Source organism: Pristis pectinata, chromosome 9 (assembly GCF_009764475.1).
Source record: "Pristis pectinata isolate sPriPec2 chromosome 9, sPriPec2.1.pri, whole genome shotgun sequence".
Taxonomy (NCBI): domain Eukaryota; kingdom Metazoa; phylum Chordata; class Chondrichthyes; order Rhinopristiformes; family Pristidae; genus Pristis; species Pristis pectinata.
The window spans coordinates 4,256,755-4,275,843 of record NC_067413.1 but is presented as its reverse complement, the minus strand read 5'-3'; the positions used below and the strand labels follow the sequence as shown (position 1 = coordinate 4,275,843).

The 19,089-nt window shown below is 46.5% G+C and overlaps 1 protein-coding gene across 1 annotated transcript in view; it reads left to right on the top strand.

Moving 5' to 3' along the window:
• Window positions 1-11,026, top strand: part of LOC127574557 (aquaporin-4-like) — a 101,152-nt gene extending 90,126 nt beyond the window's left edge. The window contains exons 4-7 of the mRNA XM_052023652.1: window positions 162-570; window positions 4,387-4,551; window positions 4,645-4,725; window positions 10,312-11,026. Coding sequence (XP_051879612.1) covers window positions 162-570; window positions 4,387-4,551; window positions 4,645-4,725; window positions 10,312-10,584 — 928 coding nt within the window. The 3' untranslated portion in view covers window positions 10,585-11,026. The remainder of the gene's footprint in view (window positions 1-161; window positions 571-4,386; window positions 4,552-4,644; window positions 4,726-10,311) is intronic.
• The last annotated feature ends 8,063 nt before the right edge of the window (window positions 11,027-19,089 follow it).

Sequence of the window (19,089 nt, the reverse complement as noted above, 5' to 3'; positions counted from 1 at the left end):
TTCTTATAGCTCATACCCTCTAATCCAGGCAGAATCCTGATCAACTTCTTCTGCAATCTTTTGAAAGCCTCCACAGCCTTCCTGTAATGGGGCAATCAGATTGAGCCCGTTTTGCTTTTTGTTACCTGAAATCCTAATGTTTTCCCTTTTCCTCCTCTCAGCAAGCGATTGCCGCTGTGCAGTTTTGAGAGGGCCATGACAGCGTTCAAAGGGATCTGGACCCAATCCTTCTGGAGGGCGGTTTCGGCCGAGTTTCTGGCCACACTCATCTTCGTACTTCTCAGCCTGGGCTCCACCGTCGGGTGGGGTGGTACGACTGGACCTGTGGACGTCCTGCTCATCTCCCTTTCCTTTGGATTCAGCATTGCCACCATGGTTCAGTGCTTCGCCCACATCAGTGGGGGCCACATTAACCCTGTGGTGACCGCTGCCATGGTCTCCACCAGGAAGCTCAGCCTAGCCAAGGGATTCTTCTACGTTCAGGCACAATGTCTTGGTGCCATCGCAGGAGCAGGGATCCTCTACCTCATCACGCCACCGGACGTTAGGGGTGAACTAGGAGTCACCACGGTAATTCATGGAATTGTAGATTTGTTACGGTGCAGAAGGTGGTCATTGGGTCCATTGGGACATAGAGCGTAGAACATAGAACAGGAACAGGCCCTTCGGCCCATGATGTTACCATATAAGACCATAAGTCAAAGGAGCAGAACTTGGCCATTCAGCCCATCGAGTCTGCTCCGCCATTCTATCACGAGCTGATCCATTCTCCCATTTAGCCCCACTTCCCCGCCTTCTCACCATAACCTTTGATACCCTGGCTACTCAGATACCTGTCAATCTCTGCCTTAAGTACGCCCGTGGCAACAAATTCCACAGATTCACCACTCTCTGGCTGAAGAAATCTCTCCGCATCTCTGTTCTGAATGGGCGCCCTTCAATCCTGAAGTCGTGCCCTCTTGTACTAGACTCCCCTACCATGGGAAACAACTTCGCCACATCTACTCTGTCCAGGCCTTTTAACATTCGAAATGTTTCTATGAGGTCCCATAGAACAACCGAACAACATCTGAATTAAACTAAATCTGAATTAATGCTGAATTAAACTAAATCTCTTCTGCAGCCTCTCCACCGTCTTGTACAGCTGCAGTATAACATCCCAACTTCTATACTCAGTGCCCTGACTGATGAAGGCCAGATTGCCAAAGGATTGAACATAATCCATATCCTTCCATTCCCTGCATATTCATGGGTGAATCTACACAGAGAGTGGTGGGTGCATGCAGCGCACTGCCAGCAGAGATTGTGGGGGCAGATACCTTCGGGACATTTAAGAGAATCTTAGATAGACATATGAATGATAGAGAAATGGAGGGCTATGTGGGAGGGAAGGGTTAGATAAATATTAGATCAGGATAAAATGTCAGCACAATGTCGTGGGCCGAAGGGCCTGTACTGTGCTGTAATGTTCTATGTTCTTAAATGTCACTGTCGAATCTGCTTCCACCACCATCCCTGGCAGCCTGTTCCACTGAATATATGCTGATCCCTGGCTCTGAGTAGAATAATTGCACCATTCTCATTTTCCCTGCTCACTCTTCCTGGCCCTGTAAATCATTTTCTCACAAGTAGCCTGTGAATGATAGGGGCCTGGGGAGTGTTGTGGAACGGAGGGACCTAGGAGTACAAGTACATGGTTCCCTGATAGTGGCATCACAGGTAGACAGGGTGGTGAAGAAGGTGTTTGGCACGCTGGCCTTCATCAGTCAGGGCATTGAGTATAGAAGTTGGGATGTGATGTTCAATTGTACACGATTTTGGTGAGGCTACACTTGGAGTATTGTGTTCAGTTTTGTTCACCCTGTTATAGGAAAGACGTCATTAAACTGGAAAGATTTACAAGGATGTTTCCAGGTCTTGAGTACCTGAGTTATAGGGAGATTTTGGGAAGGCTAGGTCTTTATTCCTTGGAGTGCAGGAGACTGAGGGGTGATCTTATGGAGGTGAATAAATCATGAGGGGCACAGATAGGGTGAATGCACTCAGTCTTTTTCCCAGGGAAAGGGAACCAAAAACTAGAGGGCATAGGTTTAAGGTGAACCAGCAGCCTGTGGTCTTTCTCCTTGGTAATCTTGTCCAGTTTTCTGTATGTTTTGTATATATATTTTTACACATAAATTCCATAAAAGCACATTTTTATTCTGTCCCTCAGATTTTTTGAAAGTGATTTGTGAATTCCATAAGGGCAAATTTCCGTTACTTGAACTGCCATACCGCAGGGGTGCACTGTACATCTTTCCTTTGGGCAGGCACAGTAGTGTAGCAGTTAGCGTAACACTATTACAGCGCCAGTGACCGGGTTCAATTCCGGCTGCTGTCTGTAAGGAGTTTGTACGTTCTCCCCGTGTCTGCGTGGGTTTCCTCCTAGTGCTCCGGTTTCCTCCCACATTCCAAAGACGTACGGGTTAGGAAGTTGTGGATGTGCTACGTTGGCACCGGAAGCGTGGCGCCACTTGCGGGCTGCCCCCAGAACACTCTACGCAAAAGATGCATTTCACTGTGTGTTTCAATGTACGTGTGACTAATAAAGATATCTCATCTCAAAAAGACTAAAGCTGTCCCAGTGTTCTGAGTCTGGCCTCACCAAAGCCCTTACACAATTACAATAGGACTTACTCACTCCTGCATTCAAACCCTCTCACAATAAAGGCTAACGCACCATTTTCCTTCCTAATCACCTGTTGCCTCTCCACCTTGGCCCTCAGTGACTTGTGGACAAGCACACCAAGGTCCCTGTGAATACCAACTACCCATATCCTCACCCGTTAACAAATTCCCTGCTCTTCTGTTTTGTGCACCAATGTGGATTGCAAAACATTTAGACCATAAAATATAGGATCAGAATTAAGATGATCTCTTTATTAGTCACATGTACATCGAAACACACAGTGAAATACATCTTTTGTGTAGAGTGTTCTGGGGGCAACCCGCAAGTGTCGCCACGCTTCCGGCGCCAACATAGCACGCCCACAACTTCCTAACCCGTACGTCTTTGGAAAGTGGGAGGAAACCAGAACAGGCCATTGTGTCTGCTCTGCCCTTCAATCATGGCTGATATGTTGTCCACATTAATTTGTCTGCATTAAACTTCATCTGTCATGTTGTCACCCATTCACACAGCTTGCCCACATCATCTTAGTCTCTTGGCATCATCTCCCTCCTCTCAATCCTTGTCACCCTGTGACTTCATCAAGTATGACTTCTGGCTGACTCAGCCAAATTGTTAGGATAGATTAGGGTAGGATTCTCCAACATTCCCATCGTCTCCTCACGGATTCTTCCATTTCATTACACGACAATATACAGCAGCCAATTAACCCACCAGCACGCACGTCTTTGGGATGTGGGAGGAAACCGGAGCTCCCTGGGGAAATCGACAGGAAGAACATGCAAACTCCATGCACAGACAGCGCCGGAGGCGGGATCGAACCTGGGTCTCTGGAGCAGGCAGGCAGCAGCATTGCCACATGCCCCTCTTCGCTGCCCGGCAAGTCAGTCCATTCAAATTAGGGCCATCAATAAATGTTGGTCTTTCCAGTGATGCCCACATTCCTTCAATCAGAATCAAAGGAAATAGGAGCAGGATAAGGCCATTCAGCCCTTTGACCCTACTCCACCATCCAGTACTATCAACTGATCATTTATCTCGGTGCAGGCCACCCCTGGGTTACGAACGACCGACTTAAATTGGTAAATTGGTTTATTATTGTCACATGTACCGAGGTACAATGAAAAACTTTGTCTTGCATGCCGTTCGTACAGGGTTAGCGTAACACTATTACAGCACCAGCAACCCAAGTTCAATTCCAGCCGCTGTCTGTAAGGAGTTTGTATGTTCTCCCCGTGTCTGCGTGGGTTTCCTCCGGGTGCTCCGGTTTCCTCCCACATCCCAAGGACGTACGGGTTAGGAAGTAGTGGGCATGCTATGTTGGCGCCGGAAGCGTGGCGACACTTGCGGGCTGCCCCCAGAACACTCTACGCAAAAGATACATTTCACTGTGTGTTTTGATATACATGTGACCGATAAAGAAATCTTATTCTTCTTATCCTTAGATCATTACAATAGTGCATTGAGGTAGTACAAGGGAAAACAACAACAGAATTGCAGAATAAGGTGTTACAGCTACAGAGGAAGTGCAGTGCAGGCAGACAATAAGGTGCAAGGGCCATAACGAGGTAGATTGTGAGATCAAGAGTCCATCTTATCGTGCTAGGGGACCGTGCAGGGTGCGAACAGTTCTCGGGAACAGAGCCCTCTGTTAACCCAGAGACTGCCGGTAATGTAATATACAGACTGTAACCCCTTGCTGTACCTTAATATTTCAGATTAATGAGAATCTCTCTGCCGGCCACGGGCTGTTGGTTGAACTGCTTATCACATTCCAGCTACTGTTTACCATCTTTGCCACGTGTGACTCCAAACGTGATGATCTCAAGGGCTCGTCAGCGTTGGCAATTGGTCTCTCTGTCACCATTGGACACATGTTTGCTGTAAGTCTCTTGAACCCTGCCAGACGTAGTTGGAGATGGACTTAGAGCTCCCACTAATTCACACTTCATTCTAACCCTGTTCTTCTTCTTCAGATTAACTACACCGGCGCCAGTATGAATCCTGCCCGATCATTTGGACCTGCGGTTATTACTGGGAAATGGGAAAACCACTGGGTAATTATTAATTACAGGATTAGAACCAATACGAGATAAATTGGTGCTAATTGATGAGAAGTTAGCATCTTGCCCAACTCATTCATTGATATAACATGGAAGGAGGCTGCTCGGCCCATTATATCTGTGTCACCTCTTTGGTAGAGTACCCAATCAATGTCACTCCACTGCTCTTTCCCTACTTCCCTACTGATATTTCTGTTGTGTCTGCTTCCAATGCCCATTCAAGCAGTGTGTCCCAGATCACAGTATCTCACTGTAAAGCAAACTGCTGGAGGAACTCAGCAGGTCAAGCAGCATCTGTGGAGGCAGAGGGATGGTCACCATTTCAGGTCGAGGCCCTCATGCAGGGGCTCGGCTTGAATTGTCAGCCATCCCTCTGCCTCCACAGATGCTGTCTGACACGCTGAGTTTCTCCAGCAGTTTGTTTATTGCTCCAGATTGGTAAATTGGTTTATTATTGTCACGTGTACCGAGGTACAGTCGAAAAACTTGCCTTGCATACCGTTCATACAGCTCAATTCATTACAACAGTGCATTGAGGTAAAACAATAACAGAATGCAGAATAAAGTGTTACACTTTAGGTGCAAGGCCATAATGAGGTAGATTGTGAGGTCAAGAGTCCATCTTATCATACAAGAGGTCTGTTCAATAGTCTTATAACAGCGGGACAGAAGCTGTCCTTGAGCCTGGTGGTACGTACTTTCAGGCTTTTGTATCTTCTGCCCAATGGGAGGGGGGAGAAGTGAGAATGTCCAGAGTGAGTGGGGTCTTTGATTATGTTGGCTGCTTTCCCGAGGCAGCAAGCTTCCAGCATCTACAATCTCTTGTGTCTCCAACTCTTTATAAAATACCTATTAGCCAAACTAATGCTGATGGAAGCAGGAATGATGATCTCTAAGTGCTACAAGATTTTTTTTGCACATTTGCCAGTGAAGGCAGCGTGTTCTGTGACACAGGAATCTCGGAAGGATATGATTGCACTATAGAGAGGGCAGAGGAGGTTCACCAGGATGTTGCCTGGATTGGAGGGCTTTAGTTATGGGGAGAGATTTAATAGGCTGGGCTTGTTTTCCCTGGAGCGAGGGAGGCTGAGGGGTGACCTGACTGAGGTGTATGAGAGGCAGAGAAATGGTAGCTAGTCAGAATCTTTTCTCCCATGGTAGGGGTATCAAAGACAAGAGGGCATAGGATTAAGGTGAGAGGTGGGTGATTTAAAGGGGATCTGAGGGGTAAGTTTTTTACACAGAGTGTGGTGATATCCGGAACTCGCTGCCGGAGGAGATGCTGGAATCAGATACAATCACTACAGTTAAGAGACATTTAGATAAACACTTGAATAGACAAGGCATAGAAGGATATGGTCCTACTGCGGGCAAATCAGATTGGTGTAGATGGACAAAAAGGTTAGCATGGATGTTTGGGCCGAAGGGCCTGTTTCTGTTCTGTATGACTCTATAACTTTATGATTATGAATCTTAAGGACAGGACAAAATTTTCATTGTTAGGAGAGAAAGTAAACATTTGGTCATTCTCATATATTTTAAGACAAGGATGAGAGAGGGCCTTAAAGGGTATAGGAATAGGATTCTAGAGCTTGGGACCCAGGTGGAGAGATGGAAACGGGATGGACAAGAGGCTAAAGCGGAGAAGTGGTGATTTCTCAGGAATTGTAAACCTGGTGGGACTTAACAAGATTGGAAGGATTTTCTTCATTTGGTTCTCCCAAAGTGAAGTCAGTTTTGCGATGCTCCCATATTAAAGGCTTCATCTATAAAATAAAACTATTTTGTTAATGAAACTCATTCAAACCCAGAACCCCCCAAAACTTAACATTCAGAATTTTACTCCAGTAGGTTCAATCTACTGAGGCAAGACAGAAAACTGTTTCCACTGGCCCTGAGTCTGGGGCTAGAGGGGCAAATCTTTCACAGGGGTAGTTAGGAAATACTTTACACACAGAGGGTATCACTTGGAACTCTCTTTCTTAACCCATAACTGATGGTGGGTCAATTGTTAATTTTAAATGTCAATTTGATACAATTTTGTTAGCCAGAGCCGTTTGGAGATATGGGGAAAGAATATGAGGTAAGGTCACCAACCAGATACAATTACTATAGGCCCTTCAGCCCACTGCTTCCATGCTAATCATTTTGCCCATCTACATTAGTCAAAGTCAAGTTTATTGCTGTGTGCACAGGTGCAATGAAAAACTTACTTGCAGCAGCGTTACAGGCACATCAGATATACAACATTCAGAAGAAGAATTGGAATTGGTTTATTATTGTCACTTGTACCGAGGTACAGTGAAAAACTTGTCTTGCATACCATTCGTACAGATCAATTCATTACACAGTGCATTGAGGTAGTACAGGATAAAACAATACAGAATGCAGAGTAAAGTGTCACAGCTACAGAGGAAGTGCAGTGCAGACAGACAATAAGGTGCAAGGTCATAACAAAGTGGATTGTGAGGTCAAGAGTCCATCTCATCATACTAGGGGACTTTTCAATAGTCTTATAACAGCGGGATAGAAGCTGTTCTTGAGCCTGGTGGTACGTGCTTTAAGGCTTTTGTACCTTCTGCCCGATGGGAGAGGGGAGAAGAGAGTATGTCCAGGGTAGGTGGGATCTTTGACAATGCTGGCTGCTTTACCGAGGCAGCAAGAAGTATAGACAGAGTCCGTGGAGTGGAGGCTGGTTTCCATGATGCGCTGGGCTGTGTCCACAACTCTCTGCAGTTACTTGCGGTTCCGGGCAGAGCAGTTACCATACCAAGCCGTGATGCATCCAGATAGGATGCTTTCTATGGTGCATTGATAAATGCTGGTGAGTGTCAAGGGGGACATGTCAGGTTTCTTTAGCCTCCTGAGGAGGTAGAGGTCTGAGCTTTCTTGTCCATAGCGTCTACGTGGTTGGACCAGGACAGGCTGTTGGTGATGTTCATTCCTAGGAACTTGAAGCTCTCAACCCTCTCAACCTCAGCACCATTGATGTAGACAGGTGCATGTACACCACCCCCTTTCCTGAAGTCAATGACCAGCTGTGTTGTTTTGCTGACATTGAGGGAAGGTTGTTGTCATGACACCATGTCACTAAGCTCTCTATCTCCTTCCTGTACTCTGACTCATCATTATTTGAGATTTGGCCCACTGCGGTGGTATCATCTGCACACTTGTAGATGGAGTTAGAGCAGAATCTGGCCACGCAGTCATGAGTGTATAGGGAGTAGAGGGCTGAGGACGCAGCCTTGTGGGGCACCAGTGTTGAGACTAATCGTGCCAGAGGTGTTGCTGCCTATCCTCACTGATTGCGGTCTATTGGTCAGGAAGTCAAGGATCCAGTTACAGAGGGAGGTGTTGAGTCCCAGGTCTCGGAGTTTGGAGATGAATTTGCTTGGAATTATAGTATTCAAGGCAGAGCTGTGGTCAATAAACAATTGTCTAATAGGTGTCTTTACTATCTAGATGCTCCAGAGATGAGTGTAGGGCCAGGGAGATTGTGTCCACCCTAGACTTGTTTTGACAGTAAGCAAATTGCAGTGGGTCGAGGTTGTCTGGTAGGCTGGAGTTGATGTGTGCCATGACCAGCCTCTCAAAGCACTTCATGATGGTGGATGTCAGAGCCACTGGTCAGTAGTCATTAAGGCACATTACCTTATTTTTCTTAGGTACCAGGATGATTGTGGTCTTAACGCAGGTGGGGACCTCTGATTGAAGCAGGGAGAGGTAAAAGATGTCTGCAAATACCCCTGCCAGCTGACCTACACATGATCTGAGGACATGGCCAGGAACACCATCCGGGTCAGATGCTTTCCACAGGGTCACTCTCTGGAAGACTGATCTTACATCCTCAATTGGAGGCTGTCGGGGTCGGTGGTGACATTTCAATCCCCTTCTGTTCAAACCATGCATAGAATGCATTAATCTCATCGGGAAGGGATGCGCTGTTGCTGGCGATGCTGCCTGACTTATTTTTGTAGCCCGTTATAGCATGTAAGCCCTCCCGCAACTGACGTTTGGTCTGGGACTTGATTTTGGACTGATATTGTCTCTTTGCATCTGTAATAGCTTTACAGAGGTCGTATCTCAATTTCTTGTAAAGGTCAGGGTTACCTGATTTGAATGCTGTAGTCCTGGACTTCAGTAGGGAGTGGATCTCCCGGTTCATCCATGGGTTCCGGTTTGGGAACACCCGTATCATCCTCTTTGGTGCACAGTCCTCCACACACTTGCTGATGAAGTCCATGATGGTGGTGACATACTCATCTAGGCTGGCAGCTGAGTCTTTGAACATGGACCAGTCCACTGTCTCAGAGCAGTCACGTAGGAGCTCATCTGCTTCCTTAGACCAGCACTGCACGACTCTCTGTACTGGACCCTCCCGTTTCAGTTTTCTGTTTGTATGCAGGGAGGAGAAGCACAGCCTGGTTGTCTGATTTACAATAGTGTGGGTGGGGGGTGGCTCTGTGTGCATCTTCGATAGTTGTATAGCAATGATTAAGGGTGTTTGGGCCCCTGGTGGGACAGGAGACGTGCTGGTAGTACTTTAGTAACACACTCTTGAAGTTGGCCTGGTTGACGTCACTTGCAATAATGAAGAGGGCCTCTGGGTATCCTGTCTCAAGGTTGTTGACCACGGAGTATAGCTCATTGAGTGCAGGCTTCATGTCCGTCTGGGGCGGGATGTAGACTGCCATCAGGATAGCTGAAGTGAACTCCCGTGGCAGGTAGAATGGTCGACACTTCACCATTAGATATTCCAGGCTGGGTGAGCAGGAGCTCGCCAGGACCGTCATGTCCGAGCACCACGAGTTATTGACTAAGAAGCAGACCCCTCCGCCCCTGACTTTGCCTGAGGACGCTGTACGGTTCATTCGGTGAACTGAGAAGCCCTCGGGTTGTATGGCACAGTCAGGTGAACATAAATTAGACATAAATTATACAAGAAAGAACACAATTAGAACAAAAAAAAGTCCACTGTAGTGCAAAGTGGCCAAAGTGTTGCTATACTGAGTATTGATTAGTGTTGTGCAGGTTGGTTCAAGACCAGATGGTTGAAGGGAAGTAGCTGTTCCTGAACCTGGTGGTGTGGGACTTCAGGCTTCTGTACCTCCTGCCCGATGGTAGCTGCGAGAAGATGGCACGGCCCGGATGGTGGGGATCTTTGATGACTAATCCCATTTGCCCGCATTAGGACCATATCCTTCCAGCCTTGTCTATTCAAATGCATGTCTAAAGATCTCTTAAACGTTTAAATAGTAATTGTATCTGATTCCAACACCTCCAAATGCACACTCTAGACATCAACCACTCTCTGTGGAAAAAAAACTTTCCCCTTCAAATCCCTTTTAAAACTCCTCAAATTTAAATCTGTGCCCTCTTGTTTTTGATACTCTACCCTGGGGAAAAGCCGTAATATTGAATGGCAGAAGGGGCCAAATGGCCTCCTCTTGTCCCTTATTTATTTGGTTTACAAAGTAATAAAGATTTGTGACTCTCCAAAGCCAACAGAAAGTGAAACAATCACATTTTAATTCATTGTAGTTCTTTGTTGAGTGGTTCTTGTTTCTTCCTGTGTTTCAGGTTTATTGGGTAGGTCCAACAATAGGTGGGATTATTGCTGCTGCTCTCTACGAATATCTGTTCTGTCCAGACAAGGAACTGAAGAGCCGTTTTAAAGATATCTTCAAGTCTACACGGGCTTCCGGGGCTAAATATTCAGATGTGGAGGAGAGCAGGGGCCAAGCCATTGAGTACGAGGATCTGGCCATCAGACCTGGAGGCTCCCAGTTTGTGGATGAAGATAAACATGAAGAAAAGGAAGATAAGGCTGAAGAACGTCTGACTCCCGTATGACTAGCAAAGGGCATGAAAAACCAAGAGATGACTTGTGAAATCTTGACTGTCAGTGTTGTCCCTGTAAAGGAAACTGATCTTTTGTAAGCACATAGTGCTCTGTAACTCTTTGACAACTAGAACAAGGTTTACTTCATTGTAAGGATGATATTAGTGTAATACCTAAGGGGTTTGAGTGGCACAAAATGGTATCTGATTTCTTTTCAAACTTAATTTTCACCCAGTCCCAATGTTGGTGATGGAAGTTTAAAGGAACAGGAAGGAATTATGTGTTGTTGTGATCAAAGGGATTTTGGTCCACAAAGGTAGAACGGCTGGCTCACAGCTCCAGTGACCTGGGTTCAATCCTGACCTCTTGCGCTGTCTGTGTGGAGTTTGCACGTTCTCTGTATGACTGTGTGTTTTCTCCGCGTGCTCCAGTTTCCTCCCAAAAATGTGTGGGTTGGTGGGTTAATTGGCTGCTGTAAATTGCTCCTAGTGTGTAGGTGAATGGTAGAGTCTGGGGGTGGTGGGGGGGAAGTTGATGCGAATGTGGGAAGAATGAAACAGGATTGATGAATGTCAATGGGTGGTTGATGGTCAACACAAACTCAGTGGGCCAAAGGACCTGTTTCTGCACTGTGTCACTATGACTCCATGAGTCCGTGACTGTGGTGATGGGAGTAGCACAACCCTGAACTAAAAGTAGAAGATTCAGGGAATATTCAACAAATCTCTGACCTGCTTTCAGAACTGTCCGCTCCACAGATGCTGCCTGGCCTGCTGAGTAATTGGTAATTGGTTTATTATTGTCACATGTACCGAGCTACAGTGAAAAACTTTGTTTTGCATGCCATCCATACAGATCATTCCATACATAGATACGTCGAGGTACATCAAAAAGAAAAGCAATAACAGAATGCAGAATATAGTGTTACAGTTACAGAGGAAGTACAGTGCAGGTAGACGATAAGATGCAAGGCCCAAGGCAAAGTAAATTGAGAGATTAAGAGTTTATCTTTATCGTACGGGAGGCCCACTCAAGAGTCTTACAATAGCGAGATAGAAACTGGTAGGTGTTTTCAAGCTTTTGTATACTCTGGCCAATGGAAGGGGGGAAAGAGAGAATGACTGGGGTGAGAGGGGTCCTTGATTACGTTGGCAGCAGGAAGTGTAGACAGAGCCAGTGGAGGGGAGGCTGGTTTTCATGATAGACTGGAATTTCTTTGCAATCTCTTGCAGTCCCGGGCAGAGCAGTCGCCATACCAAGCCATGATGCATCCAGATAGTATGCTCTTGATGATGCATTGATAAAAATTGACAGGACATGCTGAAATTCTGAGATTCGCCAGTCTAATTCCTGGGATGATAGGGTTGTCCTGTCAAGGAAGGCTGGACAGTTTGGGTCCGTATTCTTTGGAGTTTAGAAGAATGAGGGGTGGCCTTATTCAAACATACTGTATAAGATCCTAAGGGGGCTTGATGGGGTAGATGTTGGGTTTTTACTAGTGGGAGCATCTTGACTGAGGAGGCATAGTTATCAAGAAGGTGGTCATTTAGAACTGAGATGTGTAGAACTTTCTGTCTCAAAGGGCAACAAACCCTTAAAATGCCCTGCCCCCGAGGAGGTAGATAAATATTTGAAAGATTGTGGGCTATGGGGAACTGGCATAGAAGAGGAGTTGAGGTCACTGTAGATCAGCCATGATCATATTGAATGGCAGGGCAGGCTCGAGGGGCCAAGGTGCCTACTCCGACTCCTATTTATTGTGTTCTTGTGTGCCCTGGTTCTTGACCATTGGGAACAGTCTCCCTTGGTCCACTCTGTCTTTTCCTCCATGACTTTAACCCCTTCTATCAGGAGAACAACCCCAGCTTCTGTCCCTAGCTGTGGAAGGTCTTTTGTACAAATCATGTTTGCTTCACTTGCCAATCACCTTCATCCTGTGTCCCCTGGTTGTTGACCCCTTCACTGATGAATGTATTTGCAAAGTGTTTTGTGAGCTTCTTTTCTTAAGTATCATGAAATAATGTTAAATTAAGGCTTAATATTGTGCTGTTTAGGTCTAACTTTGTCATTCTTGTAATGAACTGCTGCATAGCTCCTCCCTGTCTCTGTAACCATCATTCTTTAAACCTCTGCCTTTCAAGGCCCCCTGCTTTTTGGACTTGCTCTGAAATTGGCACTTTAGGGTGGATATGAAAGATTCCATGGCACTATATTGGAGAACAGTGGAGTTCTCCCAGGGAGGGAGAGGCATAGATAGGGTAGAGAGTCAAAATTGTTTTAGTATCAAAACAAAGTGAGAGGAAGGAGGTTTAACGGGGATCTGAGGGGTAAGTTTTTTACACAGAAAGTGGTTGATATCTGGAACGCGCTGCCAGAAGAGGTGGTGGGATCAATACGTTTAAGAGGCATTTAGATAGACACTTAAATAGACAGGGTATGAAAGGATAGTCTTAATGCAGGCAAATAGGATGAGTGTAGATGGGCAAAAAGGTCGGCATGGACATGATAGGCCGAAGGGCCTGTTTCTGTGCTGTCCTGCTCCAGGAGTCTTGGTGTCCTGACAGATTCCTTCAGTCTGCTTACCATTATTTGGAGACTCAGAAGGTTGTACCTAACGGACTTGGGGAAGTATACATCAGCAAACTAGACCTGTTGCATTCAACTCCAGCGACCCAAGTTCAACCCTAATAAGGTGCTGCCTGTGTGGAGTTTGCATGTTCTCCCTGTGACTGGGTGGGTTTCCAACAGGTGCTCCAGATGCCTCCCGCATCCCGAAGACGTGTTGGTAGGTCAGGCTATCTTTTTGTGTAGCTGAGTGACAGAAGCATCAGAGGGGAATTGATGGACATATGGGAGGGAACAGGAGACAAGAGGGGACATGGGAGTGATGGGATTGTCCCGATCCACTGCGTAGATTCAACAGGCCAAATGGCTTCTTTATACATTGTAAGGAAAAGACATTTTAAAAAACAGCAGAGGTTAATGTGAGGACTTTTCAGTAACTCCTCTTCATGTGTGGCAGTGGTCTGTACTGGGTATCATTTCAAAGCTTGGAGCTGACACAGAATGTATAACCCAGGAGGAGGTATTGGCTTCAGGAGGAGGACAGAATAGTGAACTGGGCAGGTGTAAGACCAATGAAAAGAAAAGGATTAACTTGCCTTTCCATAGCGCCTTTCACAACCTCTGGACAACCCAATGTGCTGTAAGTGCAAGAAGCACATCTGAAGTGTTGGTATTGGTTTGTTATTGTCACTTGTGCCGAGGTACAGTGAAAAACTTGTCTTGCATACTGTTCATACAGGTCAATTCATTACATAGTGCAGTTACATTGGGTTAGTACAGAGTGCATTGAGGCAGTGCAAGTAAAAACAGTAACAGTACAGAGTAAAGTGTCACAGCTACAGAGGAAGTGCAGTGCAATAAGGTGCAAGGTAGATCGTGAGGTCAGAGTCCATCTCATCATATAAGGGAACCATTCAATAGTCATATCACAGTGGGATAGAAGCTGTCCTTGAGCCTGGTGGTACGTGCCCTCAGGCTCCTGTATCTTCTGCCTGATGGGAGAGGAGAGAAGAGAGAATGTCCCGGGTGGGTGGGGTCTTTGATCATGCTGGCTGGTTCGCCAAGGCAGCGAGAAGTAAAGACAGAGTCCATGGAGGGGAGGCTGGTTTCCGTGACGCGCTGAGCTGTGTCCACAACTCTCTGCAGTTTCTTGCGGTCCCGGGCAGACTGATTTCCGAAAGTGTTGCACGTTTCTGTGGGAAACGTGGCAGCTGCTAATTTGTGCACAGTGAGATCCCACAGACATCATTGCAGCAATGGCCAGGCTTTTTGTGTTGACTGGGGAGGGTAAAAGTTGGTCAGGACATGGGGGATCAGTCTCCTGCTATGGGATCTTTAGCTCCCATTGAGAGGGAGGGTGACGTTGAGCTACAGAAACAACTTAATGCAGGGTGACGCGTTTTGATAGAAGGATATGGAAGAGGGCCCAGCAGGTCAAGAATTAAATGTTATATAAAGCATTCCTAGCATTCCGAGACTTTGCTTCAATGGATAGGAACAATGTGACTCAAAGATGTTGGCACTGTGCTAAAGCTGCTGATGGATCTGGGAGTAATAGACCGTAAAATTCCTGTAATAATGAGTATGGCTAAGTAATCACTGGCTAAGATTTAACCACCGTGGCCTTTAACAAGTGCTGTACAAAGGAGAGGCAGTGCATGTGGTACAATTTAGGAAGGATTGCAAGGATGAAAGTCCTGGAGTGTGGGTGGAAGGCAAGAGTATGCAGGGGTGGGAGGTGCAGTGGGGAAGGTGGCGATTGTGTCTTTAATGGGCAGCAGGGCAAGTTGAAGAGGCTGTTAAGAAGCGCATTGGTGTCCTTGGCTTTGTGGATTAGAAAAGCAGGGGGAACCCCTGGGTTAAATGTTGGGCTGCACAGTAACCGTATGGCTTTCAGCATTCACGGTTCACGCAAAACCGGCAACCACACTCGTACAGTTCAAAGCAGGAACCTTGGCAGCTTGCAGTGTGAGAGACAACACTCCTCTAAGCTGCTTGTCCCCACACTGAAAATACATGGAATTTCCTGATGATCCCTCCCTGATCTTGTAGATGCAAACTAAACTCTGCATTCCAGTCCAAGTATCATCTTAACCATGCAATGACAAACAAGTCTCTGTGACATTAACTATTACCCATCTGCAGTCTTCAACTTTTAACTTGTTGATATATTTTTTTAAATAAATAGCCTATCTCATCTTTTTCATTTAATCTAACCTTTCATTCCTTCTCTTTGTTTGGCCTCTGTACGTAATTTGATTCTGAATTCAATGTTGCTCTCCACACTTCCCAGTTTTGAGTTTGTGTTGGCTTTGGTGTGTGCATATTTCCCACACAGATCCCAAATTCCATATAGCTGGTAGACAGCGATGCTCCACTTAGATTGAAGACATTTGCGATGCCGAAATTCTTTGTTAGTTCCGGACATGACTATTCCAAGGTCCTCCTGACCACCCTCCCTCAATCTATTTTCCAAAGAAGTCAGAAGATCCAAATCGCCAAACCAACTTTCTCCCATCCAAGACCCAACTCAGTGCTTGCTGACCTGTTCTGACCCTCAGTTAAGCCACACGTCAATAATTCTTGTTTAAAGATCATCTAGGGTCCCACTTTCCGTGTTCTTTTAATCTCCTCCAGTTCTGGCTTAGAGTCATAGAGCAATACAGCATGGATACAGGCCCTTTGGCCCACCCAGCTAGTCCCAATTTCCTGCGTTCGGCCCATATCCTTCCAAGCCCCGCCCCTCCATGTACCTATCCAAGTGCTCCTTAAATGATACTGTTGTACCTGCCTCACCCACTTCCTCTGGCAGCTCGCTCCATATACTCACCAGTAAGTATATGAAAAAGTTGAAAGAAAAAGTTTCAGTAAGAATAAGTTGCCCGTCAGGTCCCTTTTAAATCTTTCCCTTCTCACCCTAAACCTATGCCCCCTAGTTTTGGACTCCCCTACCCTGGGGAAAAGACTGTTACCGTCCACCTTATCTATGCCTCTCATAATTTTAAAGGTCACCCCTCATTCTCCTACGTTCCAAGGAATAAAGACCTAGCCTGGTCAACCTAGCTTGGAAGATGACAGGTGACTTGATAGAGGTGTACAAGACAATGAGGCATTAGTCGAGTGGACAGTCAGAGACTTTTTCCCAGTGCAACTATGGCTAACATGAGGGGACATAATTTTAAGGTGATTGGAGGCAGGTATAAGGGGGATGTCAGGGGTAAGTTTTTTACACAGAGAGTGGTGGGTGCGTGCGCACTGCCTGCAGAGGTTGTGGGGGCAGATACACTGGGGACATTGAAGAGACTCTTAGACACATGAACGATAGACAAGTAGGGGGCTATGTGGGAAGGAAGGGTTAGATAGACCTTAGAGCAGGATGAAACGTCGGCACAACATTGTGGGCCGAAGGGCCTGTACTGTGCTGTAGTGTTCTATGTTCTATGTAACCTCTCCCTATAACTCTGGTCCGTAGTCCTGGCAACATCTTCATAAATCTTTTCTGCACTCTTTCCAGTTTAACTCAGCAAGGGTGACCAAAAGTGTAGAGTACTCCAAGTGTGGCCTCACCAACTTCTTGAACATTGTGATATGTAACCTATCATTGATTTAATTCAGCATTCCCTCCCTTGATCTCTCTGCTCCCTATCACCCTTCCTGAAAGCTGCCCCCTTGACTAAGTCGATGGTCACCTGTCCCAACACATTCATTTGATAACCCTCTTCCTTAGGTTGTTTTTGCTACATTAAAGGTGCTAGAAATATGTTTATTATGGGAGGTCTGTAGGAAAGTAGTGCTCACAGCAAAACCCACCCCATTTTGCCCTATTCTGGGCTTTTATTTCCACCACGAAATCTTGTTTCAATGATGAATATTAGTTCTGTTGACAGTGCTGACAACATGATCAGGGAACCTGCCATACCTACAGTAGACTAGATGAAGACCCAAAACACTGACCGTCCATTTCCCTCCTCAGATGCTGCCTGACCCGCTGAGTTCCTCCAGCAGTTCGTTTCTTGCTGCCCATACCCGCTTTTGGATTAATCTGATCTTCAACAAGTCAAAGTTGAGTTTATTGCCACATGCACAAGTACATGTGTGCACAGGTGCAATGAAAAACTTACTTGCAGCAGGGTCACAGGCACATAACATTTATTATCACTGACTTAGATGACATGAAATTTGTTGTTTTGTGGTAGCAGTACAGTGCAAAGACATAAAATTACTATGAATTACAAAAATAGTGCAGAAAAAAAAAGGAATAAGGAGGTGGTGTTGATGGGTTCATGGACTGTTCAGAAATCTGATGGCGGAGGGGAAGAAGCTGTCTCTGAATCGTTGAGTGTGGGTCTTCAGGCTCCTGTACCTCCTCCCTGATGGTAGTAACAAGAAGAGGGCATGTCCCGGGGTGAGGGTCCTTAGTCTTGAGGCACCTCCTCTTGAAGATGTGGTGGGCTTTGACCAAACTTTTGAAAATCTGTCCTATTAACTTCTTTTCCATGTTGGCATCAAACGCATCTGCAGCCTACAACCCAATGGCATGAACATTGAGTTCTCTCTGGTGTATTTTCCCCCTTCGCCGTCTCTCCTATTCCCAACCTCTTCCAGTCCTTCCATTTTCATCCCTTTTCCACACTTTCCTTCTAGTAACCCCCCCCCCCATCACCCATCTTCAATCCCCTCCCCCTCCTGGTTCCATCCAGCCACTACACCCAAAGTTCACCCACAGGAATTTCCTCCTCACTTCCCCATCTGTTGTGGTCCCACCTGCCATACGCCTCTCCCCTAATGGTTCCCATTCGCACCTCCTTATCAGAGTCCAGCACTCTTTGCGTTCCTTCTTATCTCCCTCCCAATAGCTGTCTCCAACCTTCACCCTCCCCTCCCCACCTCACTCCATTTGCCTCTACGGTGCAGGCATGGCAGTGTAGCGGTTAGCGTAGCACTTTACAGCGCCAGCAACCCAAGTTCAATTCCGGCCGCTGTCTGTAAGGAGTTTGTACGTTCTCCCCGTGTCTGCGTGGGTTTCCTCCGGGTGCTCTGGTTTCCTCCCACATTCCAAAGACGTACGGGTTAGGAAGTTGTGGGCGTGCTATGTTGGCGCTGGAAGCGCGGCGACACTTGTGGGCTGCACCCAGAACACTCTACGCAAAAGATGCATTTCACTGTGTGTTTCGATGTACATGTGACTAATAAAGAAATCTTATTATTTATTCTTTCTCTTTGTGTCCCTCCACCTATCACCCACCTGCCTCTTGCTTCCCAATGCCACCCCTCCCCCTTTCCCCATCAGCTCGACCTGCCATCATTTCTCATCACCAATCACCTCAGGCTCCTGTCACACCCTTCCCACTCCCCTCTTTATACTGGCTATCTCCCTTTCTACTCTCAGTCCTGATGCAGGGTTTCAACCTGAAATGTCGTCGATTCTTTTCCCCTCCAGGGCCCACAATGTTGTGACGACACAGCTAATCCCTCCTACCTACAGAAAGCCCGTATCCCTCTATTTTCCTCTCATTCGTGTGCCCATCCAAGCCCCTCTTAAAAGCCCCCCCCCCAATGAATTTGCCTCCACCACCCTATCAGGCAACGCATTCCAGGCATCCACCACTCTCTCAGTAAAAAACGTACCCCTCACGTCTGTTCTGAACCTACCCCCTCTCACCTTAAATGCATGCCCTCTGGTATTGGATCAGTCAATAATGGGAAAAAGATCTTGCTCATCCACCCTATCTATGCCCCTCATAATTTTATACACCTTAGAAGTGTAGACAGAGTCCATGGAGGTGAGGCTGGTTTCAGTGATGCGCTGAGCTGTGTCCACAACTCTCTGCAGTTTCTTGCGGTCACGGGCAGAGCAGTTGCCATACCAAGGCGTGGTGCACCCGGATAGGATGCTTTCTATGGTGCATGGACAAAACTCACCAAAGCCACTCCAACAGCACTCCCCAAAC